Source organism: Miscanthus floridulus, chromosome 1 (assembly GCF_019320115.1).
Source record: "Miscanthus floridulus cultivar M001 chromosome 1, ASM1932011v1, whole genome shotgun sequence".
NCBI classification, from domain to species: domain Eukaryota; kingdom Viridiplantae; phylum Streptophyta; class Magnoliopsida; order Poales; family Poaceae; genus Miscanthus; species Miscanthus floridulus.
This window is the reverse complement of record NC_089580.1, coordinates 199,620,052-199,646,035: the sequence shown is the minus strand read 5'-3', so window position 1 is coordinate 199,646,035 and position 25,984 is coordinate 199,620,052. Positions and strand designations below refer to the sequence as shown.

At 45.2% G+C, this 25,984-nt stretch overlaps 3 protein-coding genes across 3 annotated transcripts; all 3 read right to left on the bottom strand.

The window, feature by feature from the left end:
* Nucleotides 1–1,365: 1,365 nt before the first annotated feature.
* LOC136508973 (uncharacterized) lies at nt 1,366–2,135 on the bottom strand. Its single transcript, XM_066503754.1, has one exon. The coding sequence runs from the start codon at nt 1,949–1,951 to the stop codon at nt 1,583–1,585; it is 369 nt and encodes a 122-aa protein (XP_066359851.1). The 5' UTR covers nt 1,952–2,135; the 3' UTR covers nt 1,366–1,582.
* Nucleotides 2,136–4,087: 1,952 nt separating this feature from the next.
* On the bottom strand, nt 4,088–6,251 carry LOC136508966 (uncharacterized). Its single transcript, XM_066503746.1, has 3 exons — nt 6,035–6,251; nt 5,138–5,308; nt 4,088–4,328 (listed from the first exon to the last, which is right to left on the bottom strand). The coding sequence occupies exons 1-3, from the start codon at nt 6,122–6,124 to the stop codon at nt 4,245–4,247; spliced, it is 345 nt and encodes a 114-aa protein (XP_066359843.1). The 5' UTR covers nt 6,125–6,251; the 3' UTR covers nt 4,088–4,244.
* An 11,294-nt stretch (nt 6,252–17,545) lies between these two features.
* On the bottom strand, nt 17,546–24,956 carry LOC136508955 (NAC domain-containing protein 105-like). The gene is made up of 4 exons (XM_066503736.1): nt 24,845–24,956; nt 20,239–20,430; nt 19,797–20,068; nt 17,546–18,226 (listed from the first exon to the last, which is right to left on the bottom strand). Exons 2-4 carry the CDS (start codon nt 20,399–20,401, stop codon nt 17,546–17,548), a joined length of 1,116 nt encoding a protein of 371 aa, XP_066359833.1. The 5' UTR covers nt 20,402–20,430; nt 24,845–24,956.
* Between the last annotated feature and the right edge of the window lie 1,028 nt (nt 24,957–25,984).

Sequence of the window (25,984 nt, the reverse complement as noted above, 5' to 3'; positions counted from 1 at the left end):
GCATCGGAACTCGCAGGTGGTGGTGGTGGTGCAGTGTCACCAATGTTTTCAGGCTTGCCCCGGTAGGTTTCAGGCTTCACCGTTGAGGAAAAAGAGATGAATGAGATGCTGCGGCTCCGAGCCACTTCAGCTATCAAGTGGGGGTGGGCCGGTGGGGTGATCGTCTGCTTGAGCTGATCAGAATCCTCCTCCTCCCTCCTCTGTTTGTCTGTTACAGTGCTCCTATTTGCAGAGAGGCGAACCTAACCCGCGCCGCCCGTCTTCTCTGACCAAGCTTTTGACAGAATGAGATGCCCATTCTTTTTGTGCTCATACCGATGCGACGCAACCGTTCCTCCTTATTTGATTCTGAAATCATGTCACGTGCCCAGCAGCACTCCCGTCCACATCTTTCCATGACCTGGACATTCATTCCAACTCTTACCAAGCCTAGCGAGTGTGACATGTAGACATGGGCGGAGCCAGGATCGGCGCTGCTCGAGCCGTGGGCCGTGGCAGCGGTTTTGGCCTCTAAAACGGTAAAACTCATGTATCTACAAGAGATAAATATAGCTGAAAATCAACTTTAATTCTTTTTAATTCAATTTAGCTTCTCTTCTCTACTCTAGCATCTTCTTTCGAGCTTTCTTGGCTCCGCCAGTGCATGTAAGCCACTAAGCCAGGAACTTGGACACACAGAGACCGGAGAGTCCGGCACCTTGGGCCCGAGAGTGCCGCCGCATCGACGGTGGCGGCGGCAAGGCGAGGCGAGGTCTGCATTGCATGATTGACGGCGATCAACGACTGTTGCTGATGGAGCTACAAGCCTAAAACCGGAGGGAGTGTAGCCATCATGCCTGCGTCTGCTAAATGCTCACTAGCAGGAGTAGTGTAAAGAAAGAACAAGAAAGAGACCTACGGGTATCATCATGATCTACAATGGCCAAGTACTTGTGTTCCAATCACTCAGCCATGGAACACTTTGCCTTCTCGTGACATTCTGTCGACTTGTGGTAAACATAGTATCAAAGAAAGAAACTCTAGCTCTTCCCATTCAGACTTCGTTTATTGTGAATTTGTGCAAGTACCAAGACTGTTTCTTCACAAATCTGGGATTCTGACATTACCGGCCTACAATTGAAGTATTGAACCACCGAATATTTCTGCAAGTACAACATGTAGTACACGCATTTGCAAACCCAAATCCATGTGAAAAGAGTTAGGGGTAGTATCATTTGTGGAACGCGGAAGTTCAGTGGGGTGTTTTCATGTTCATCAGGTGTAAATTTCTACTACATCTGAATTTCGTAGTCAAATGGAAACCCGCGTTTATAAACGGCCCAACATGCATGTGGCATACCAACTAACCAAAATCCACGCAACCGATCAAAGAAAGCATCTTGCAATTTACAACACTTTGCCTAGTTGTGCTACTAGCAAGCTGTTGTTCGTTCCGATTCACACAAGAACAGGGGAATAAAAGAAGAGATCGGAGGAAAAAAAATGTACACCCAAGGCAAGGCCCGCCAGCCTCTACTGAATCTGCGATCGTGCATGCCGCCGGACGCCGGACGCGCACGCGCACGGAGCATCATCATCGTCATCATCGCTCCGGGTCCGGGGCAGGGCGGACGGGCGGTGGCTGGTGGTCGCGGAGGCGGTCGATCCAGCGGCAAGCGCCGGAGGCGAAGAGGGAGAGCCAGGCGAGGAGCGGCGTGCCGAGGAGGACGAGGCCGACGGGCACCATCCACAGCTGCTGGTGCGCCGGGTGGAACGCCAGCGCCCACCACACCAGCACGCCGGCACCCGCCAGCCCCACGCCCGCCACGGCCGCCCCGCACGCCCACGTCGTCGTCGTCGTCGTCGCCGCCGCCCTCTGCTCCCCCACGCCGCCGCCCATCTCCAGCGCGACGTGCCCCCCGCCGCCGGCCGCCGCCGCCGCCTTACCCGCACGCGCCTCGCGCTGCGCCATGACACACGGCGCGCAGGCAGGCTAGGCTACGTGAACGTCGTCAAGTGAAGCAAGCGAGGAGAGCTCGCCCGCCCGGGTCCGTGCTCCGTGGGTCGCGCGTGCTGGAATATACAGTGGGGGTGTGAGTACGTGGGGGAGGATCATGTGGGCGGGGTTATCTGGTGACGCCAACCCTGGGCCAGGCCGCTCGCTCTCGGACTCGTTTCACGCGGCGCGGCACAGGGGCTTTTAATCCAGTTTCCACGTCAGGAGAGGGCCGGCGGAAATCGCCCCGATCGCCTGCCTGCCTGGCTCAGCCTAGTTTAGATTAAAACTGGCAGGTCTCCTTTCGGTTGCTCCGGATAACAAAGCGTTTTGACCGCGCCGCGGACAAGGGTGACAGACAGCAGGAGCAGGGCGGCGTCGAGCTCTGCCGTGGCCGCCGGCGTCTCTTGTTTGTCCACTTGCCCGGCGACCTGCCCTGCCCTGCCTTGCCCCGAGAGGACGGACGGCGCTTATCTCGTCGGCGTTGTGTACGTGAGGGTGGGAGCCGAGTGAGACGGCGGCGCACCATGCGGAACGGTGTGACGCGGCTTGGTGCCACGCAGAGCTCGCGTCTAGCTCGTCACGTCACGTGCAGCGGGGTGCCTGAACCACTGGAGCCTGGAAGCAGAGCGTGTGGTGGGTCCGCGCTGGAGTATTTTGTCAGGTGCCGGCTGTTCTTCGCTCATTCCTTCTGCAGCAGTACTCTTGTACGGGGTATTGGTAAGACCGTAGGAATCTGGATTTCTTGGGATTAATTAACGGGTGCACTAAATCGGGCATTTTATCGTCAATGCATACACCAGCTATGCTGGACTGGGACCATTGTTGAACCAGTAGACTAGATAGATAAAACAGATATGGCATTGCTGCAGAATCGAAGCCTGTCGTCTGAGGCCGGTCCTACTCCGTCTGTTGCCTAGGAATGTTTGCTCTAGGCCGAACCACCACTGATGCTGACATATGATGTGCTGCATTACATCTGTTCAGGGGCAGGAGCACATCTCGCCAAAACCTGCTCGGAGGGGAGTAGATGACGGGCATGACGCCTGTGTTCCTGCACTATGGCTGATGGCTAGTGGCTGCCCACCATTTCTTTCTACGTATTCTCTGAAATGTTTTTTTTCCTGAACAACGACGCCCCGTGTCCGGCGCAGTTTCAGGTTTCAGCAACAGAAACTAGAACAGCACGCTGGCCCCGGGAGCCGGGAATATGGAATATTTCAGGTAAGAGATCACTCGATACGAATGCATGACAAGTTGACATCACGAAAATGTTGCGGTCGTTCAATCATCCAGCCAGCCGAGAGGAGGAGGAGGAGGACGACGACGACGAGACGATTCCCCTCCACGGTCCTCTCTGTCCTTTTTCAGTTTTTCTCCACATCACACACCAGTAATTTTCTGGCGTTTTTCTTTTCCACACCGACCGCTGGACGTCGCTGCCTCCTAATTGATTCCTACGCCGATTGATGGCAGCTTAGCTACACATGAAGCTTTCTTCCGTGGAAATTATGGTGTTGCTCACTGATTCCTCTTGAACTGACGGATCAGAGCAAGCTGTGACCTGACAGTTACCTGATGACGCGAGCTTTCAGCTATGTCAGCAAGCTGCACACACAACATTCTCCGCCGCTCGTTGTAGGAGTACTAGTTTCCCAGTGCCTACCGCAACTCCTCTGCTCCCAATAAAATTGCAGCCTAGTGGCTACGGCACTACAGCACTTGGAATCACATGCTAATACTACAATACTCCTCCATTGTAAAGTGAAGATCGGGCAGTGAAAGCTCCTCGGTAGGTTTTCTTCAGCGGGTAAAAAGTCTTTTAACGTCATTGCGCACTGGCTCTGTTCTAGGCTTCTAGCCGACCTGTCGAAATCCTCTAAAAAAATCCGACCTGTCGAAAGCCCATTTGATATGCTCTCCTCATGTGGCAGATAACGTAAGCGTGAAAGAACCGACCAGGCACTAGCATACAATTACAACTTGATTTGTCTCACCATGAAATAAAAATAAAATCAATTCACCACATACATACAATTACAGCGATAATTCTCAATGTACCAGCACCATGGGGAATGTCAAATGTCCTAGTTAGGAGAGGAGCTGTACTACTGAACAAATAATAAGCTGAAGTGACAGCTTGCAGAACATAATTGGTACATTGTGTTAGCCGAATGACAAAGTCATGGTCGAATTGGGAAAAATAAAAGAAATATATAAGCAGGCTCAGCTTATGTTACAGCTAACGCTAGTGGTAAAAAACTTCCTCCTAATCTGAGTTCTGTTTATCCTCGATGCTTGACTTGCTGAGAATAAAGACGCCAAGAATGATGAGACTGGCACCTGCAAACCACTGCATAAACGTGTCTCATGTCAAAAAAAAAAAAGGGAGCTGTGTTCAGAGAATTAGAAAGTAGTCTCTAAACAATTATGCCAATTAAAGAAAAGAAAATAAGCAAACATCTGTAAGAATTAACAAATAACTGAAATCACGTTAAATCTTGCAATAGTCGATTTGTCGATTATGGCAAGGCTTAATGGCATAGACCATGTAGTATTTCAGATACAGATCTTAAAGTATCATGGTGTATATCAAATGCAAATGACCAATGATTCACCTTTCTGAAGCAAGCTAGTGTGCTAGATCATTTTTGTTGTCTAGCAATTAGCTGTTCCAGTGTGTTATTATTGCTAAAAAATAGTCTTAAATCTTAAGATACCACTGTCAGAAGAGGAAACTAAATTGAAAATCCTTTTTATCATGAGACTCATCGCATAAGCAATAATGGAATGCTTTCTTCGACTAACTGGAAGAAAAGACTTATGACTTGTTTGGCTGGGGTTGGGAGGGATTGAGATGCAAAATACACATGGCAGAAACCACCCAAACAAGTTCAAAATGCTGCACTTGATGGAGTCCGGTTAAATTCTACACCCCCTGCTGTGTGTGTGTGCGGGGGGGTGGGGGGGGGGGGGGGGGTTCTCTGTAAATCCTTGTATTTACCTCATCTATAGGTTGCTTGGAATTTCAATCAAAGGGGGAATTAGAAAGTTAGAGAGAGATCATATATAGAACAAATAAAGTCCGATTATGTTCACTTCTCTTTATGCTGATCCTCATGATGCAACATATAAAAACCGAGAATTCCTGTGTTATGTTACCTTAGAAGGCAAGGGCTCTTCAAACAGGAAATACCCTGCAAGCCCAGACGAGATGAAGTTGGCGGCGAAGTTTGTCACTGTTGCCTGGAGGGATGACAAAGCTTTGAGGCTGTTGACATAGCACCCCCACATTGTCACATTGAAAAGTATCACCATGCCATATTTCAGTAACTGCATTAGATCCGATCAGAGTAAGTGACAGAGTAAACTGTGTCAGTGTCATGAATCAGGGGACAGAAAGTCGGTGCCATGAATCAGGGAACAGAAAGCAATGGCATATTATAAGAAGAGTTATTTTGAGTTTCCCTTGATAAAGGAGTGCATGCTTGTTTTTCCATTTTCCGGATAGATGGCATTTTTCATCTCTTGTCCAAGATAAACTTTAGCAACAAAGGCTTGAGATTTGAACTCCAGATTAAGTTGATAATGTGCTGGTTATTGGCCCATTAGGAGGAACCCCCCTTTCTTTTGAAGCAGACATTCCCTTTTTTCAGTTTCTTTGTAAGGATATATGAGTATATATCTGCACTTTTAGCTTAGGAAATGGTTCTACCTCATCTGCACTATAAAGCAGGGATACCATTGGATAAATACAAACTAGTGAGCTATTCGTCACAAACTGAAGTTAATACTCTAGCGAATAATAAAAACCGATTGAATTGTAATTTCTACCTGTGATCCCATTTGTGTTCAGTATAAACAAAGAGGCTCAAACCTACGGTCAAATCGTCCGACACAAACTTCCGGATTTAGGAAACTAGTTCATGACCCCGAACTCATCATCCAAACTCATTTACTAGCCCGAAGCTCCGAAGCCGAAACCAAAAAGGAATCTCGGATCGTATAGGGAGGGCGAGCTGTAGATAGGGAGGAAGCGGTAGGTTGGTAGCACGGTACCAGAGTGGCGAAGAACTTAGCGGAGATGGCGGCGAGCGCGGCGTTGAAACCCGCCGCGAGGGCCCACCCGTAGCCGCTGCCGTTCGCCATCCCTTGACTTCGCCGGAGATCCGCTCCGCCGACTGGTGCCGCTGCTGGACCGGTGGTGGAAAGGAAACCATGAGGACGAGGGGGACCGAAAGGGCCGGACGAAGACGGGAAGCGCGCGCTGCTGGGCTCAGGAGGACCAAATGTGAGGCCCGAACGCCGTGCTTTTAAGCGTGGTACATGGGCTCTCCTATATAAAACACAATGGCGGTGGCAGTAAGGCCTGCTTCGCTTTTGATCAACAAGGCCCGTACGCATACCGCGCGCCGGTCGTGACTCGTGACTCGTGACTCTCGTGAGTCGATCGTCGAGAACTCGTCGGTTAAGGGCCTTTTCGTTTAGGCAAGGATGGGCCCGGGAATCGTTCCAGCTGCTGATAGCTTATGTAAATATAGCAAACAATCCGGCCAGGAATGGTTCCAGTGATCGGTCCGCGGGGTGGCGCGCTTGGGGTCGTCGTCCCCACGCCCGCCCAGCCGCGCCCCGCGCCGGCGGTGCCCTACCCATACATGAACCACAGGCAACTGATTCGGCTACTGCAATAAATAGGTAAGCGATCTAAACTTCGACGCCTTGCTTGTGTTGTGTCCATAACTTCTCCTAAACAAGCAGCGAAATTCTGATGATCGCGAAGGAGGGAAATACATTTTGATGGGGGCGCGTGGGGATGTGGAGGAACCCACATGTTTGGGATGGTGGCAAGCTTTGTCTTGGCCTGCGCCGGTAGGGTTTGGGAAAGCAACTTTTGCTCCTGTTTGGCCTGCCGTAAGAATTTGCTAGCCGAGACAAACTAGCAGCCTAGGAACCAAGCGACAACGCATCATTTTGCAGAGAACCGATGAGCGACTACGCATCATTTTCCACCACCGATGCAGGGATGCTAGTCTGGACTTATTTCCTCTATCACTAAAGCTTTGTTATCATCATTTGCAAGGAAGAAGCATCTGTATATGTTGAACATTGAACTCAAATCTCTTATCTTCAATTCAGATGTAAGATTCAGATGTCGATTGGCATTTTCTACGGCACAACTCTTTCAGAACAAATTATTTCACACTCCGCCTTATTCCAATAATCACAAGTTTATAATCATAAATAATATTATATATAATAAATGAAAAGGCGACAATGATTTATAATCACAAGTTTATAATCATAAATTTCAAGACGATGATTTTGATCCTTAAGAATGTAGAGACACCAAGCCCCCCAAACAACTTTTGGCAAGAAAATGTGGTCCCAAGCAATCAAACATTTCGACCCATAACATTTTTCATCCTAGGTCCCGAGGAAGACCATCTCTATCCATCTTAGGGAGGAGCATACTGGTTTTCTCTCTTTTTCCGGTTGTAAAAGGGTTCATTGGCTCGTATCCTTGTTGAGAAGAAGCAGTTTTTAAGCTTGACTTGATTGGTCAAGAAGACAATAGGTAGGATTTGAACTCCCTTGTTTATTTGGAGCCCAAGGATTCCACTCACTTGCTACATGCTTGCTGGTTTCAAACTAATGTCGGATCATTCGTGGTTTTCTTTTTTCGGGTTTATCTCCTCACATGTTGGAGCAACAGATAGAGAATTGGGAGGCTGCCTATGACATTCACAAGAATGATCCCCTGATTTTTTTTTGAAGGAACGATCCCCTTAATTGTGTTGTCATTCAATCCACCAAAACCCACTAAAATGCTAGATGCACTTATACGGCGGTAGATGAGCGAATAGTGCATAAGGATAGGTCACAAGCAGTGAGTACACCCCATATCGAGCCAACAAGATCTAGCACAACAGAGTTAATTTTGCCCTTGGAGGCATGTGCCCCATCCCCTGTGTATATTTTTCTAACCAATTTTAGATATTATTACATTTATACACAGTTAGTACCAGAGCTATAATAAGTGTTTAAAGCTTGCAATCCTTTTCTAAACTAAAATTTGACCAGCAAAAGGCTTTGAAAATTTTATAGGATGCATGTAATTAAGTATCTATAAGCCCTAAAATATGGTTAAGTACTAGGAGTGGATAAGTATACTAACTTTTGGACAAACTATCCTTGACAGGTACGCTAACTTGTGAATGTATTAATGCGATAGCATTGCGTTTAGTTATATAAAGAGTGTACGTGTTTATGCCATGACTAGAACAATATACCACTATATGTTGGTAATAATTTTATTTTGGTAAGAGTGAATAGGGCGTGCATGCATCATGTCATATGCATTTTAGATCACTTGCATTATTAAGGTTTTATTTTTGTCTAATACAGTCCTTGTTTAAACAGATGTCGCTAGGAATGGAAGCCGCTTGGAGGAGTCAGTGCACCTACCACAACACGTTGTGCAGCAGCGGTTTTCCTAGACTTCTTTGGGACGTTTTGAAGTACTTCGGCTACAAGTCATGACTAGAGTACTTTGGACGAGAGGAGGACGAGTACGTTTTACGTGTGATCAAGGTGGAGATAGTAGTGCTAGACTCAGGTTTTCCCTTGGTCACTAAGAAAGGTCCAGAGCCCTATAGGGGATGGGGGACATGCCTGAAGGGGACCGTGATGCCTAAGAGGGGGGGTGAATTAGGCAACTTAAAAATTCTAACTCTAAACTATGGCCTCTTGTTCTAACCCTAGAAAAACCTATGCAATAGATAAACTATCTAGATGTGCAACTATAGTTTTGCTAGTGTGTTGCTATCTCTACCGCAAACGTAGTAAAGTAATCAATGTAAATGCGGAAGCTAAAGAGCAAGGTAGAGATATGCAAACTCCCGTCGATGACTCCGGTATTTTTATCGAGGTATCGAGAAGCACGCAAGCTTCCCCCTAGTCCTTGTTGGAGCCCCTCACAAGGAATCCCTCGCAAGGGCCAAGCTCCCGGTCGGGTAACTCCGTGGATAGCCTCGGGCCTTCCCCATGCGCAAGTGGGTCTCCGACGTGCCTTCCGGCAAGCCTCTCCCGGATGCTCCCCGCCGTCTTCACTATCAAGCTTCCGGCCAAAATGCCGTGGGCCTTGTTCCCTCCGGTACACGGTGGCGGCCACACCACAAACGCGGTTGGTGTGATCTCGCAAGACTTCAAGCCCCTCCGATATACAACAATGGTGCTCACAAGCACCGAGTGATAAGAGGTATGCAAACCTCACTAAACACTAGGTCTAAACCTAGAGCAAGCGCATGAGCGGTAGTCTAATCAACCTAAGCACTTCGCAAAGCACCTACGCTAATCACCTAATGAATCACTAAGCTCTATGCAAATGGAGATCACTAAAATGGTGTATCAACACCCTTGGTATGTTTCCTCAGCTCCACACTTCTCAAATGGCCGGTTGGGGTTGTATTTATAAGCCCCACTGAGAAAGTAGCCATTGGGGTCGAACTCCCGCAATTCTGCTACTGACCGGACGCGAAAGTCGTCCTGACCGGACGCGTCCGGTCGTCCCGACCGTTGAACTGCGAACCACTGATCGGACGTTGCCAGCGTCCGGTCACCTACCACCGGACGCATCCGGTCGTAGTTTCGCCGTTCTAGAACCTCTCTGTACTCGATCGGACGCTGCTTCCCTGCGTCCGGTCGGTTTCACGCCCACGTCCGGTCGTCCCGACTGCAGAGCCACCGGTCCAGCGTCCGGTTGTCTCGACTGCAGAGCCACTGGTCCAGCGTCCAGTTGTCCCGACTATCGAGCCACCGATCCAGCGTCCGGTCGTCCCGACTGCCGAGCCACCAGCATCCGGTCGCCTCTACAAGCTTGTTTCTTCGTGATCTTGCATACGGCTTGGTTCCTATCTTCATGCTTGGACTTTGCTTGATATCTTGGGTCTTTTCTTATGCGCCTAAGGTCTTGCTTAAGGTGTTGATCATCGGATCATCACGTCGCCTTCGTCCAAGTCACGTCTTGCATCCTATTGAACTACAAAACAAACACTTGCAAATTCATCAGTCCAATTTGGTTGTGTTAGTCATCAAACACCAAAATCCAAAGTAAATGGGCCTAGGGTTCATTTTCCTTACAATCTCCCCCTTTTTGGTGATTGATGCCAACACGACCGAAGCAAGCAAATAATAAAAAAATTTAAATTTAAAAAATATCTACTTGCTAGGATGCAATGCAAAGGGTAAGGTTATATGATGCTAGAATATCCTACTTAGATACCAATTGAAGACCATCTTGCCCTTGCAAATGTCCCCATGTGGCATTATGGATTTAAGCCTTGCTTTCTACAAAATTTTCAATACATAAGCAATCCATAATCCACTATCCTCTCTTTTTCGGACCATTACACCTTATTTTAATGCTTGCCTTTGGTCCTCTAAATTCTCCCCCTTTGGAATCAAACACCAAAAAGAAAGACATTAGTGGCACAAGGGAGGGTCAAACTTTGTGATCCTTTGAATGTAGAATGGAATAGATCACAAAATTTGACTCTCACATTATATAGATTAAGCTCCCCCTAAATATATGCATACATGTGATAGAAAGAAAAGTATATGCATAATTAGCACATTATTGCACAAGAGAATTTAATCTATATAATGCATGGAGAAAGCATATAAATGCCAAAATGAAGTCAACATGATGATATTGGTTTAGAAATACCACATGTGGAAACCAAATTGATTTCTACCACTTGCAATAGGTTGTGGATATTTGAAGTATGATGCTTAGCTCTGGGGACTCCATTTTTCTTGCAATGAGACTACTACACACATGATAAGATTGAAAAGGTGTTAGTCTCAAGGCATCCAACTTGTAGAGTAATCCCCCCCTAAATTTGTGCACACAAATATAGAATACTTTGTAGGAATCATGCACATTGTTTTTAGAATCAAAATACCACTTGAAAGATGACATCTCATGAATGTGAGAATCATTTTCAAAAATGATATTCAGGAGAGATTATCTACAATTTAGACTTTGGCGCATATTAGATAAACAAAAGTAAGACAAGCTATGTGTCATGCTTCTAAGCAATTTTAAACCATGTAGGTTTGCTCCAAGGGTTAAGAATGAGACCGAGCAAGCCTACCATAAGATATACCTAGTGTATGCATGACAAAAGATATAAGCATGCAAATGCAAACCTAGGCATGAAGAGTAACTAGATGCTCAAAGATACCAATTGTAGAAAAATCTAATTGCAAGATGTACCAATTGAAAAGTAATAACATCTAGTTACCTAACATGGGAAGGGGAATTTGGGTCCATAGTATTCACTAACCCACTTGGCAATGATTTTGTCCATCATGATGCACCCCCATGAAATGCACCCATACTTTGCTAAGTCTCCAAATTCCCTGAAGTCCAACGGACTTCTCACTTCCCTTTTGGGATCCAAATCTTTTTGGTGCTCTTCATGTTTGAAATAATTTTCTTTGGCACCCAAAAGCGTTTGACCCTATTATTGGCTTGCTTGTTCACCTTGATGGCCACCACCTTGTCATTTTTTTTCTTCTTCAAGAGATAAGGTGTGGAGGCCTTCTTGTCCACCTTGTTGGTGTAGGTGTTGGAGAGCTTGCTTGTTTGCTTTTTCTCCTTCTTCTTTGCTCCTCCCCCATTCTTCACCTTGCACTCATAGGACTTGTGACCTTCCTTGTGGCACACGTAACAAACCACGGTTTGTCCTTCATCAAGCTTCTTCACTCCCTTGATGGTGTTATCTTGATGAAGTTGGGTTTGCTTCGCCTTGCCTTTCACTTGAGTCAAGTCCTTGGTGAGGCGAGCTACTTCTTGCTTGAGTTGCTCATTCTCCTTTGCAACCTCTTGTGTGCATGCATCTACAACAACTTTCTCAACACAAACTTGGTTGCACAAAGGTGAGTCTAAACATAAATCATTACAAGAAGTAGAGGCATCCTTTTTATATATGTTAAAGATAGAACTTTTCTTTTTAGATGCCTTGGTGGGGGTTGTGCTAATGGCTTTAAGATTAGCAACTTTATTAGTTAGCTCATCACAATGTTTGCACATGGTTTCCATTTTAGCAAGCAAACTATTATATGCTTCTTGTGAGCTAGCTAACTTTTCTTTTAATTTTTCATTTTTCTTTAAGAGTTGCTCACCATTGATTGTGCATGCATTTGTTGTTGCACTAGTCTCAAGTTTCTCAATTTTAGTAGATAGTTCAACATTGAGATTAGCAAAGTTCTCATATTGTTCAAGCAAGGTTTTATATGCTTTTTGTGAATTATCTAGCTTTTCTTTTAAATTTTTGAGCTTCTTTTGTTGACTAGTGCAAGCTTTAGCATAATTAAGATTTTCTTGCATAAGTTCATGATAAGAAGGCATATCATCATCACTATCATTCTCACTAGAGGAAGAGCTTTCGTTACCTTGTGCCATAAGGCACACACGAGAAGAGCTTGATGATGAGTGCTTGCGGCCTCACCTCTTGTGATGGGGTTCTTCTTCACTTGAAGAATCATCCCATGATCTTATTGATATGAGGGCTTGGTTCTTGCATGCCTTCTTCTTTGTCTTGGGTGTAGGCTTGTTTGGACAAACTTCCACAAAGTGCCCCAACTCGCCGCATCCATAGCATCCTATCTTTCTTTGCTCATTTCTTTGATTTGTGAAAATGAAATCTTGAATTTGGATGGGCACACCCTTGACATTGAGCCTTTGGATCATCTTCTCCACCTTGTTGATCACTTTGATTGATTCTTCATCAAGGTCGGAGGTGGAGGAGGAAGATTGATCATCACTTGAATCATCATCATCATCATCATCGTCCTCATCTTCTTCTTCATCTTCACTTGAGGAACTTGAGCTTGAGCTTGAGCTTGTCTCAACTCGCTTGCCCTTTATCTTCTTTTTCTCGCTACAAGCGAGAGCTTTGTATTTGCTTGATGAAGAAGCTTCTTCTTGACCCATCTTATGTGACATTTCAAATGCCACTAACTTGTCAATGGTTATGCCCGGGGTCATGTTGCTCAAGTCCTCCATGTTGTGAAGGATGGTGATGATGCTTGCATATTTCTTTTGTGGTAGCACGGAGATGATCTTCCTCACGATGTCCGCATCATCTAGGTTTAATAATCCTATAGAACAGAGCTCATTGATAATTAGATTCAAACGAGAATACATATCACGAACAAACTCATCATCATTCATAGTAAAGGAATCATAGTTTTGCTTTGCTAGACAATGTTTTTGCTCACGGACATTGCTTGTGCCGTCATGGAGCTCTTGGAGTTTTAACCAAATTTTATGTGCTGTATTTAAAGTGAATACTTAGTTAAAAACATCCATACTAAGTGATTCAAACAAGCAATTTTTAGCTCTAGCATTGAAGTGCATTTCTTTTTCATCACTCTTTGTGAGTTTTTTGGGATTCTTGATGGATTTCATCCCGTCACGAGTGACTCTCCATACACCCAAATCAACTACCTCAAGGTGGCAAGCCATTCTAGCTTTATAGTATGGGAAGTTAGTGCCATCAAAGTGCGGAGGCCTAGCGGTATCTATCCCAACCACTCTAAATAATGTCGGCACAACGGCGGTTAAGCCAAAGGTCCAAATTGAGCCAACCGGCTCTGATACCAATTGAAGGGGACTGTGACGCCTAAGAGGAGGGGAGGGTGAATTAGGCAACTTAAAAATTCTAACTCTAAACTATGGCCTCTTGTTCTAACCCTAGCAAAACCTATGCAATAGATAAACTATCTAGATGTGCAACTATAGTTTTACTAGTGTGTTGCTATCTCTACCGCAAATATAGTAAAGTAATCAATGTAAATACGGAAGCTAAAGAGCAAGGTAGAGATATGCAAACTCCCATCGACGACTCTGATATTTTTACCGAGGTATCGAGAAGCGCACAAGCTTCCCCCTAGTCCTTATTGGAGCCCCTCACAAGGAATCCCTCGCAAGGGCCGCCCACGCACAAGTGGGTCTCTGACGTGCCTTCCGACAAGCCTCTCTCGGATGCTCCCCGCCGTCTTCACTATCAAGCTTCCGGCCGAAACGCCGCGGGCCTTGTTCCCTCCGGTACACGGTGGCGGCCACACCACAAACGCGGTTGGTGTGATCTCGCAAGACTTCAAGCCCCTCCGATGTACAACAATGGTGCTCACAAGCACCGAGTGATAAGAGATATGCAAACCTCACTAAACACTAGGCCTAAACCTAGAGCAAGCGCATGAACGGTGGTCTAATCAACCTAAGCACTTCGCAAAGCACCTACGCTAATCACCTAATGAATCACTAAGCTCTATGCAAGTGGAGATCACTAAAATGGTGTATCAACACCCTTGGTATGTTTCCTCAGCTCCACACTCCTCAAATGGTCGGTTGGGGGTTGTATTTATAAGCCCCACTGAGAAAGTAGCCATTGGGGTCGAACTCCCGCAATTCTGCTACTGACCGGACGCGTCTGGTCGTCCCGACCGTTGAACCGCGAACCACTGATCGGACGCTGCCAGCGTCTGGTCACCTGCCACCGGACACGTCCGGTCGCAGTTTCGCTGTTCTAGAACCTCTCTATACTCGATCGGACGCTGCTTCCCTGTGTTCGGTCGGTTTCGCTACCCACGTCCGGTCATCCCGACTGCAGAGCCACCGGTCCAGTGTCTGGTTGTCCCAACTGCAGAGCCACCGGTCCAGCGTCCGGTTGTCCCGACTGCCGAGTCACCGGTCCAGCGTTCGGTCGTCCCAACTGCCGAGCCACCAGCGTCCAGTCGCCTCTGTGAGCTTGTTTCTTCGCGATCTTGCGTACGGCTTGGTTCCTATCTTCATGCTTAGACTTTGCTTGATATCTTAGGTCTTTTCTTGTGCTCCTAAGGTCTTGCTTAAGGTGTTGATCATCGAATCATCACGTCGCCTTCGTCCAAGTCACGTCTTGCATCCTATTGAACTACAAAATAAACACTTGCAAATTCATTAGTCCAATTTGGTTGTGTTAGTCATCAAACACCAAAATCCAAAGTAAATGGGCCTAGGGTCTATTTTCCTTACAATGCCCCTAAGAGAAAAAGAACGCCTCAGATCTAGCACCTTTAGACAGACAGAAGAGAGAAAGTTGCGCCTTTTGAAGGGGTCTATTGCAGACATGATTTATTCATAAAGCTAAAGGAAGCATTGATTCATAGAACAAACCACGACATTACAAGGGCCACCTCTAAACCCAGACTCCACCATGAGAAAGGGAGAAAACAAACACACTTGGGTAGCATAGCTGTAGTACCTAATATAGAACATAACTTGTACCTGGGAGATTGCTGGAGGCCGGCATATCACACAACAAAAAGGTGCTCGTGCCTACCGACTAACTAGGAGCTTGATCCCGCACACTAGGGCGAGACGAGGGAGCCGGGAGGATGAAAATGAGCACACAGATGACGCTCAAGGACAGTAGCATTCTCTAGAGCTTTGACCAGCCTTGCCGAAGCCTTACAGAGGTTAGGCTTGGCCGCTTGGACCCTAGATGCCTTTGATGTAGCATCCTCATAGAAAGAGGTCTCCTTGGTTGCCAAATGACGCCTATGCAGCTTGGAGGCGCTGACTGTTGCACACTTGCATTACGCATGACAACGGCGCACATTGACCTCAAGTTCCTCCTCAGCTAGAAGGTCCTCCAAGGCAGGAACACAGGAGCATGGTTGGATGTGGGGGTCGCCTCTAGCTCCAAGATCTCTGGGAGCAGGAGAGAGGCCCGAGCAGGGGGTAGACAAGAGTCGCTGGGTCTCTACTGACGACGATCTAAGGGAGCCTTGCCCCCTACCAAACCAGAGAACCCTCCAGACAAAAGAGAAAGAAGATGACAAAAAGATTCAAAGCGGTACCGAGGGGTACAACATAGGCCCTAGGTTGTTGGAGAAGGCATGTTGTCTCCAGTGGTGCTGAACCATGGAAGAGGTTGTGAGCAAACTAAACAAAAATTATTTGGATATGAGTTAAATAAACAAGCTTCTTCTAAAGAGCAATGTGGGAGCGCTCCTAGCCATGGATTCTTCATGAGAATCACTTCTACGTAGCCAAATGAGTGAAGTACAATTAGATTTCGATAATATACTCACATCGCTCTCCATCCAGTTTATATCAGAATCACTCCATAATCACTTTCCCACCTGTGATGATTATGTGGTCCACGGATATCGTCATAGAGGACAAAATTGACCATAACGTATATTTAGATGTGTAACAAAAGCTATTTAAAAAATAGCAAGAACGAGCTATAAGATGGAATGGAGGGAGTAGTAATGTAACCACTCTAATCGTTATTACTCTCCAATACTCTTGACATATACGGTGCGCAAGCAATAAAATATAAACTCTATGTGTTGTGTGCTACCATCCATATTTGTTGCGCGCTCTCCATACCATGTTCCAGCACTAGAATCAGTCCATAGAATTAGTAAGCTAGAGCTAAGAACTAGGGAGCGAAGCTCTACCAAACAAGCCTTAAACTTTTTCTAGATTCTTAACTTGGTTCATAAACGCTCAATAAAGTGAGGATCCAAATCCTTACTAAACTTTCTAAGTGATTCATAGCTAGACATATATAGACTTGAAACATATCTAAAAGTATGTTCCTCACTTCTTAGGTGAAAAGATCTAAGGCCCTGTTTGGATCCTTGGAATTAAATTTATTTTAATAATCATACTTTAGACAAAGATTAATTAAGTTAATATGGTTGTATATGGAATATATTTGTATATTATTGTGGGTCATACGAGAGAGATGCTTATGCGTAGGGGAGCGAGTTGAAGAGCGTGTTATAAGTTGCAAAGTAGAAACATAGCACGGTGATCTATAGAATCAATTTCCATTTCTCACATTATGAATTTGAGAAAGGCTTATATGGGAACACTAGAAAGTTCTGAAATATTAAATTCCAAGCCAAGTAGCCTAGTCTATTCATTAAGTAGACTCTAATTCCCCAAAATGAAAGGATCCAAATTACCCTAAGCGAAAATCAGAAAATGGAAAACCTAAGGACCCAAGCGCATGCATGCATTTCACTCCAAGACAATGTCACCCTGGCCTATTACTATTCCCTTGGCATCTTATTATTATTTCTGTTAGACGGATTCAGAATGCATACGGGAACTCTTTAAGTATTTTTCCTGCTAACGTATTCCGGCCTGTTGTGAACGGTAATAAGCTATTATGTCTCTCTGTGCCACCCACCTGGTGACGATGAAGTCAGAAGTGCTATATATATCATATATGCATGTTAGGCCACATCAACGAAAAGAAATCACATCTGCCGGAATGGCATGCATCTTATGACTCTGCACAAAGACAGATGAAAATTACAATCACATTTGTTGGCAAACATACAAAGGGAAGTAGAAGGGAAAAAAGAAGAAGAAGAGAGAGAGAGAGAACCAACTTTCAGCTATAATAACCATATAATATATCACATGCACCAACCCATATGTATGCATGCATGCACCCGCGCCACACCGTGCACGCGCGCGGCGCGCCGGCCGTCCGCCGCTCATTTCTCGAACACACACAGTCCAAAGTCGCCGTCCCCGCCGGCCGGGCCGAGCAGCCCCGCCCACCTCTCCGCTTCCTCCCTCCCGTCGATGTTGAGGAACAGCAATGCCGCCATGTCATCATCCTCACCGTGGTCCAGCTGCGAGCAGGCCACGGTGCTGGCGGCGACCGTCGACGCTGCTGCTGCGGCCGCCTCCAAGCTGCCGCTGCACTCCGCCGCGGGGCTGAGCTGTGACGCGACGAACTTGTCGAGTGCCCTCCAGTCTGTGTCCACCTTATCAGCCCGCGCCTTCTTTCCCGGCCGCCGACCACTGTCGGCGCCGTCGACCACCTCATCAGCGGCTGACGCTTGGCTCGGGTTGGCCGGCGCGAGCGGCGCCGACGGGCTCTCGAGCTGCGGCAGCTCGACTAGGTGGCTGGAGGAGTACTGCAGCAACGCGGCGGCGGCGCCATCCAGCTCGGCCTCCTGCGTGAAGCGCGCGCTCTTGTTGGACTGGCGCCTGATCTGCGCGTAGGCCGCGTTGGGGTCCACGAACGCCGCCGCTGTCTCCGCAGCCGCCGCCGCGCCCATGGCGCTGACCTCGCGGTAGGCGTAGCTGGGGTCCCATGCCATCGCCATGCTCCTTGCTGGGTACGCTGTTCTCTTCTTGAACGCGCGGCACACCACCCAGCCTTCTTCCTGCAGCACGCGGAAGTTAAATTTGTTAATTAGATTGTTAATCAGGCGCGGAGTGAGATTTGCAACAGTATGTAGTGAAAGGGATTAGAAGAGGTTAATCAGAAAGTTTGCCTTTATTATCGCCTATCTCCACTTTGTGCGCGATAGTGGAGTGCCGAAACATTACCATCAGTACTTTGATGAGTACTAGCAGTACTCCAGTAGTCTAGATTAGATAGTTGCATACAGCTCGTAAACAATGGCGCGTGCAACAATGTTCACACTGGGGAAACCCTAATTAGGACATGCATGCGGCATCGATATACGAAAAGTTTTTGTGAGTGGTGAGGCCGGGATGAGGCCTGCATATGCTGCCTACTCCCTATGTCCTGTAATACAGTGTATTATAGGAATTTTAAGACAAATTAAGAGAGAATATAAGAGACGCATGTACCCTCTTTTATTTCCTAATCAGATGCTATTATCAACGTGATTAATGGTGATTGGTTGATAAATGGAAAGTATTTAATGTAAAATTAGTTTTTATCCCTAGAATGCATTATATTTTAAGACAAATTTTGAAGGTTAGAATGCACTATATTACAGGACGGAGGACCCTCCGTCCTCAAATACAATGCATTCTGGCTATTTTCAGACAAAATAAGGGAGAGTGCAATAGACGCATGCACCCCTCACTTGCCTTCCTAATGTATTCAAATCTGATTCTTTTTCGCATGATTAAAGGGTGAACTATTAGTCTCCTTATACAAAATATGGCAAGTACATGAATTACTTTTCTTATACGAAATAATCATGTATTTTATTTAAGTAAACATTATATTTTTGTTCCCTGAATGTATTATATTTGAGTACAAATTTCAAATGCCAGAATGCACCCTATTTCAGGACGGGGGAGTAACTTTATTCAGAAGAATAGAAGTCTTTGGAAGTTTCAAGGGTCAAGTCTCACAAAACGGAGACTTATCTTCTGAGAGCTAGAAAGCAATTAGCAACTATTCTTGTGCTGCTTTATTTTCTACTGGTGTTAGGGTCCATCAATACTATTACTGGCGCATGAGCATGACACGCATCTTGGACTTAGCAGATTTGTGCGCACTACTTTAAAGAGGTCGATCTCTTGGTCTCTGTAACTGAGACATTAAGCTTATCATATAGGAGTATATATTAATATATTAACCTGAAGGCTGAGAACTCAAGATGGGGTATATAGATAAGGTAAACCAAGATATGATATAGTTAACTTAGTATGGAGTTTAATAATTAAGTGTACTCTCAACTATGGCAGGTAGCCAAGTACTCTTTCTTTTGAAAGGTTAGCCAAGTACTCTTCAGTAGTATCAACTATGAGGGACTTTATTTTTTTTTTTCTTAATTAGCATGTTTCACCTTACATGGGTAATTTCCATTGAACACTATGTCCTAAAAATCTTAAAACACCAGATTTTTTGGACAGAGGTAGTAGAGTAGAATTTAAACAGAAGAGTATGCTTAGTGCATCTAAGTTGAGTAATACTAATACTACATGGATAATTTAAGGTATGATCACTAAGATCATGGTGAGGGAGCTTGCCTGTGGCGGCGCATTCTCGTCGGTCTCGAGCCGGTACTCGTGCATGATCCAGTCGGTCTTCTGCCCGTTGGGCGCCCTTCCCTTGTAGAAGACGAGCGTCTTCCTCATGCCGATGAGGCGGCTTTTGTCGTGCACCGCCTTGTCCCTGCCCGTCGCCTTCCAGAACCCGGCCATGGTGGCCCTGTTGGTCCGCGTCCCCGTTGGGTACTTGCGGTCCTTGTAGCTGAAGAAGTACCACTCGTTCTGCTCATCGTACCCGATCCCGCAATGTTCTTCAGTTTATTAATTTGCAGCCAGGAAATTTAAGATGGTCAGTTCAGACAAGAACATGGAGCTATATATATACTCCATTAGAGCTTGCTAACTGCAAGCATGCATGCACATATATATACTTGAACAGTTGAACTGAAACCCTTTATTTAAGCTAGCTGCTATAGCATACCTTGGAGATCCCATGGCTCGATGCGGTAGAGATCGATGTCGCGTATGACGTCGAGGTCGATCTTCTGGGAGGCGACCTTCTTCCTGAGGTAGTAGCCGACGAGCTCCTCGTCGGTGGGGTGGAACCTGAAGCCCGGGGGCACGCATGATTCCATGGAGTCCATATGATCACCTCCACCACCTGAACCTGCACCTGCGTAGTAGTATGTGCATCAGATTCAGCGACGACGCCTGCTCAGGCTCAGCCCCTAAATGATATAGCTCGCGAGTGGCATATGCATGCACTACTAAAGAAAGAAAGCGGCAAGTGCTCACATCATTCGATGCAAGCCTGCTGAATTTTTTATAGTGGAAACGCCGGGCAGGGCAACAGCCAACAGCGAGTGCTCGCAGGAGCGAAGATGATATACTAGTATACTACACTGAATGAGGCCTCGTGTAGATTGAGGTTAAGAATCAGTATTTGGTACTGTAGCACTTTCGTTTGTATTTGATAATTATTGTCCAATCATGACCTAACTAGGCTCAAAAGATTCGTCTCGTAATTTACAATCAAACTGTGTAATTAGTTATTTTTTTATCTACATTTAATATTTCATGCATGTGTCCAAAGATTTAATGTGACGGAGAGAGAGTGAAAAAACTTAGACCTGAGTAGCATGCAGTAGCGTAGAGAGACAGACTAGACTGGAGAGGCAGTGTAGTGTGTATGGGTCTCAGCGCTTTAGAAAAAATGCAGCCAAGCCATGCCTGTTGGGTCTGCACTGTAGCCTGTACTCTAGTCTCTGTAGGATATAGGACAAGGTACGGCAAAGCCTGGGCAGGACGCAGGGACAAAATGTAGGAAAGCTACAGGCCTGCGAATGATAGTGTCGACTGTGGAATCAGAGGCATGTGGGCTATAGTCCGCAGGGAATTATAGCGGCAGTGCAGCCGCAGGATGCATGGTCTGCCCTCTCTCGTGCAACTTGCAGTGATTTATTTCTTCAGTGTATGTACGACAATCTGTGCGCTGCTTCAAATAAGTTACTACTGCTACTCTAGAGATCACTGCATATGGGAGTAGTGCTGAATGAATGCATACGTATGCATGCTAATACTTATATATATATATATATGCTAGTTAGGAAACTGCTAATCATCTCCTTCTCATGGTGACCATAGTGCTTGCATAGAAAAAAGAGAGAACAGCTTATTTGCATTATTTGTGCTAAAACTGAAAACAAACAAAGGAATACAGTAGAGATAACAAAAGCTGATGGTGTTTGCTAGTTTTTGCCGACCGGATCGGAGTCGGAGGTAGCGCATGCACACGGCGCTTGCATGCATGCTTTGCTTGCCGCCGGCCGGCCGGGCGTCGTAGTCGTAGTAGTATAATAAGTAGTTAAAAAAACACCACGGATAACAGGCTGCGACGAAAAGGCGAATAGAAACGTGAGGAAGGGCGGCCCTTTTCTTGGATCAGGCCTGCAAAGTTACACAGCACTGCACTGGCCCCCCGCGCGGCCTCTCCTCCGCCGCCCGAGCGCGCGGGCAACACCGGGCGGGACACGCCGGGAGGCAAGGCAAGGCAGCCATGCAGAGAGAGAGAGAGAGACAGACAGACACCAGAGGACGGAGGAGAGGGAAGAGGGGAGCCACAGAAAAGGTAGGCAGCAGCGGGGGCCCGCCGCCGGGGCACACACGAGACTCTCGGTTGGTTTGCCTGCACTGCCTCTGACCGCGCTGTCTCTTTGTCGAGGAATTCCATGGCATTGGCACAATGGCACAGAAGGAGGCGAGAGCACCTCGTTTTTTTTCCGATCGTGCCGTGGCAACGTTTTTCATTAAGTAGGAGTAGAGTTTGTTACATCCTAAGGTAGCCACGGTAATCTAGTGATTACCGAGACCAACGACTGAACAACACACGTGGTTGTGATTACACAGTAATAAACCACGACAAACCGGCTAAGCACACGGGCCTACGTATCATCGGCGTCAAACCCGGCCAAATGTAAGTTCATGGCCCTGCCACCTCGTTCGGCGTTCGCGCCCTGGCCCTGCCTATATTTGCTGTGTGCGCCTGTACTACTACCAGTAGCTAGCTAGGAGCTGCGCTGCGCTTTGCCTTGACCCTGCTGGGAGTGGAATGGCTGGCTCATGGGGCATGCAGGCATGGCAACCCCCCAGTAGGATAGATGGAGAAGAGGAGCTATAGCTACTAGCTAGGTCCAGGCCAGGCCATGGGGAGTAAATCATTTTTGATGTTCCCCTTTGGCCTCTTGTGGGGTGCATGCTCATATGACTGCATGAGAGAGTAGAGAGATAACTTTCCATCCAGTCATCAGTGGTGGATCTCCTTCCATATTTCCTGCCCCACTAGGGAAACCATAAGTGAAAAAGGATCCTCTATTATATTTACCATGCCTTTTAGTTAGTATCCTTGTTCCAAATGTGGGATAGGAGATATATATGTATACAAAGGTCAATTTGAGGAGAAACTGTGTATCAACCCTATACTTAAAGGAAGAATGATATGGGGAAATATTGTGAAATGATCCAAGCACAAATGATTAATGAGACTCCTTATAATGTTAAGTTTATTAGAGCAAAAAGAAGGTAGAGAATGGCATGTCCATGAAGGCAACACAACTGAATGAAAATAACTTCATATATATATAAATCATCCCGTAAAGATTTCTCTTAACTACAATCTAGTGTAAAACGTTCGTCCTATGTGTGTTCCTCAAAGGTCTTACCAAGTACGTACTCCCTCCGTCCTAAAATAAGTTACACATCTCGCTTTTTGAAAAGTTAAATTTTTTAAGTCTAACTAAATATTACAATAATGGACTCATATTTACAATACGTAAAATTTTTAAGTCTAACTAAATATTACAAAAATGGACTAATAATCATATTAGGAGATACAAATGTTAATAATATTTTTCTATAATTCTAAAAAAAAGTTCTTCTCGAAAACGAGATGTGTGTAGTTATTTTGGGATGGAGAATACCTATTATTAATCCTCCATGTGGCAATGACAGGCATAAAGGGCAGGTAATTCTAAGGTTAATTGCACACATAAAAATTTTAGCTAGCATACAGTTCATTTTTCACATGATAAATAATAATATTTATAGACCCGTGAAGTACACCTACATATCTCGCACAATAGCTCTGTTGATTTTGAACTGATTACATCAGGTAGTGGTGAACGTACGTAATCTAAAAAATCAGGTAGTGGTGAAAGTTTTGGATAGGTGACTCTGCCCATGTCTTAAATATAAGGCAAATCAGAGTGAAGGTAATACTATATAGAGATGAATGGATGGAACCAATCGTGTGTAGGTGGTGAATCCTCGAAAGTTCTGTTACCAAAATGATGGATAGGGCTCACAAATTACAGTCACAGCTCAGGGAAAAGGGTTTACATGAAGCAGGGGTGGCAGAGAGATCTACTAGTTGATGGTGGTCCTGGCAATGTAGAATGTCATGTAGAGCCAATGAGCTGCATATAGCTTATATTTTCCTACTAGCATCACATATTTTCGGTTTGTATCTGCTGTGTTTAGTCACATATATACTCCTATTGCGCCAAATTAAACAACACACATGCAATGAAATCACACGTTTATTTTGAAACATGAAGATGTTCAAATACGACTATATATCATGTACATATCTTCTTTATTAATTTATGCACAATCTGATCATGTATGCAAAACATATATCGTTATGAACCTCTAGAGTGTTACCTCAAGTAATAACTAACCACCTTAAGAGTTAAGATTGATGTTGCTTGCCCCACCAAATTAGGTGCATATGGCAATGTAAATATTGCTGATTGCACCTAATCATTCATTTATCTTTTAAAATAAAGCAGATAAATGAATCGGGATGATCATGATATAAATGCTTTTTTTTCGGGGTGAGGAAATATTCATCATGCATTTTCTGAAAGAGAGATGAAAATATGATTGTACATGAGCTAAATCTCAGAAGAGCGTCCACACGCACATTCTGATTGTTTACAAAGGTAAATTTTGACTTACCAATAAAAATTCTAATCTTTGCCTATTATTTTGGTAGCAGGTACTGAAGGAAAAATATTGATATAGGAGTCTACTGTAGTTCCAAAAAAATCTCTGGATAAATACATGCATGCATATGAGTGAATTTAACAGTTATAACCATATGATTTTTTTAGTAACTGTTGCCTGAAAATATAGGCATATCTTTAGTTAGTTCTACTAATTAAAGTGCATTGATTTTCCTCTTACTATTCTTTCATTGATCGGTCTCGATACATATGGTACACAACACCGCGCCATGATGTAATAAGTTAATTAGGCTCTGACGGTGGGTCTCTGTATGTCTGGACTATTAAAGATCAAAGAAGGTGGTGAAGAGGAAATATGGGGGAGAGATCAAAGATACATGTCTTGGCATTCGTCTGTTAGTTATGATTCAAGCAGAAGGATAAAAGAAGAGATCAAATAGAATCAGATCAAAATGAAACAGACAAAGTAGCTAATAACATATCAACACATACACCTCACCGGATTGATCGGCCAAGCCATGTGCATAACCAGTACAATGAATTCTAAGCCTTGCATGAACTCACCTTGTTTAGATAGAGGATCGATCTATACTGCTGGTTAGTTGCAGAACAAGCGAGCTCTTGCCAGAGGAAGAGTGTGCGTATGTGTTCTTGATTTCTCAGAAGCTAGCTAGCTTATGTTTGGGAGAATAAATAGCATGAGGAGGAGAGGTTTGTGCCGGAGAGGCATAGATAGAACAGAATGAAGGAGAAAGGAGGGGGAGAAGGTGGCGAGTATAAAAAAGGGAGCAAGGAACGGGGTCGCCCTCCTTTCCGTCGCGCGTGGGCGAGGGGAATGAAGGCCTGTGGGCCCGCGCGGGCCCCGCAGGATGACATCACGCCTCCCTCTTCTTCGCTACTCTTCTCCCCCTTTATTTCAATTCCTCTCTCTGCTCTGGGACTGGTCGCTCTTGGATCTCCATGGTCCATGCATGTACTGCAGTACAGCCACAGAACAAAAGAACCTTGATAGCAGTAGCCTGTCTTGGATTGAGCCTGGCTGAAGTATACTGCGCATCTTGCCGATAGCAATATAGCATTCGCTTTGCTAGCTAAAGCAAGCCTAATTAGCTATTAGCGCAGCCACCAGTTTGCTAGCTACTTGGAAGCCACGTTTAACCTAGTTAGGGCTACTATTATACATCAGTCTCTCTCTCTCTCTCTCTCTCTCTCTCTCTCTCTCTCTCTATATATATATATATATATATATATATATATATATATATATATATATATATATATATATATATATATATATATATATATATATATGTACTGCGTGTATAATGTCGAGATTGAGCTCCGTAGATGCATGCATGATATTGTTATATTACTTCGCTAGAACTCTACCTTTTGCATTGTATGTGCTTAACTTAACATTTAATTTCTCGTTACTTATTGGCCTGACAATGCGCAATGGCATTTAACTATGAGTTCTTAGACACTTTCTTTGAAGAACTAGCATTCATGATTTTTTGTTGACATCTATCAACTAGTGCCAAGAGATCATAATAATAGAACATAAAACACATGCATGTTTGTAATTAATCTGTAATTAAGGATGTAATTCAGATTCTTCGTCATTTTCTTTCATGGTGAAATGGCCAAATGGGGCATATGGAGGCATGATTGTAAAAATGCTTTTCGTCTGCAGCTAAGCCTGTT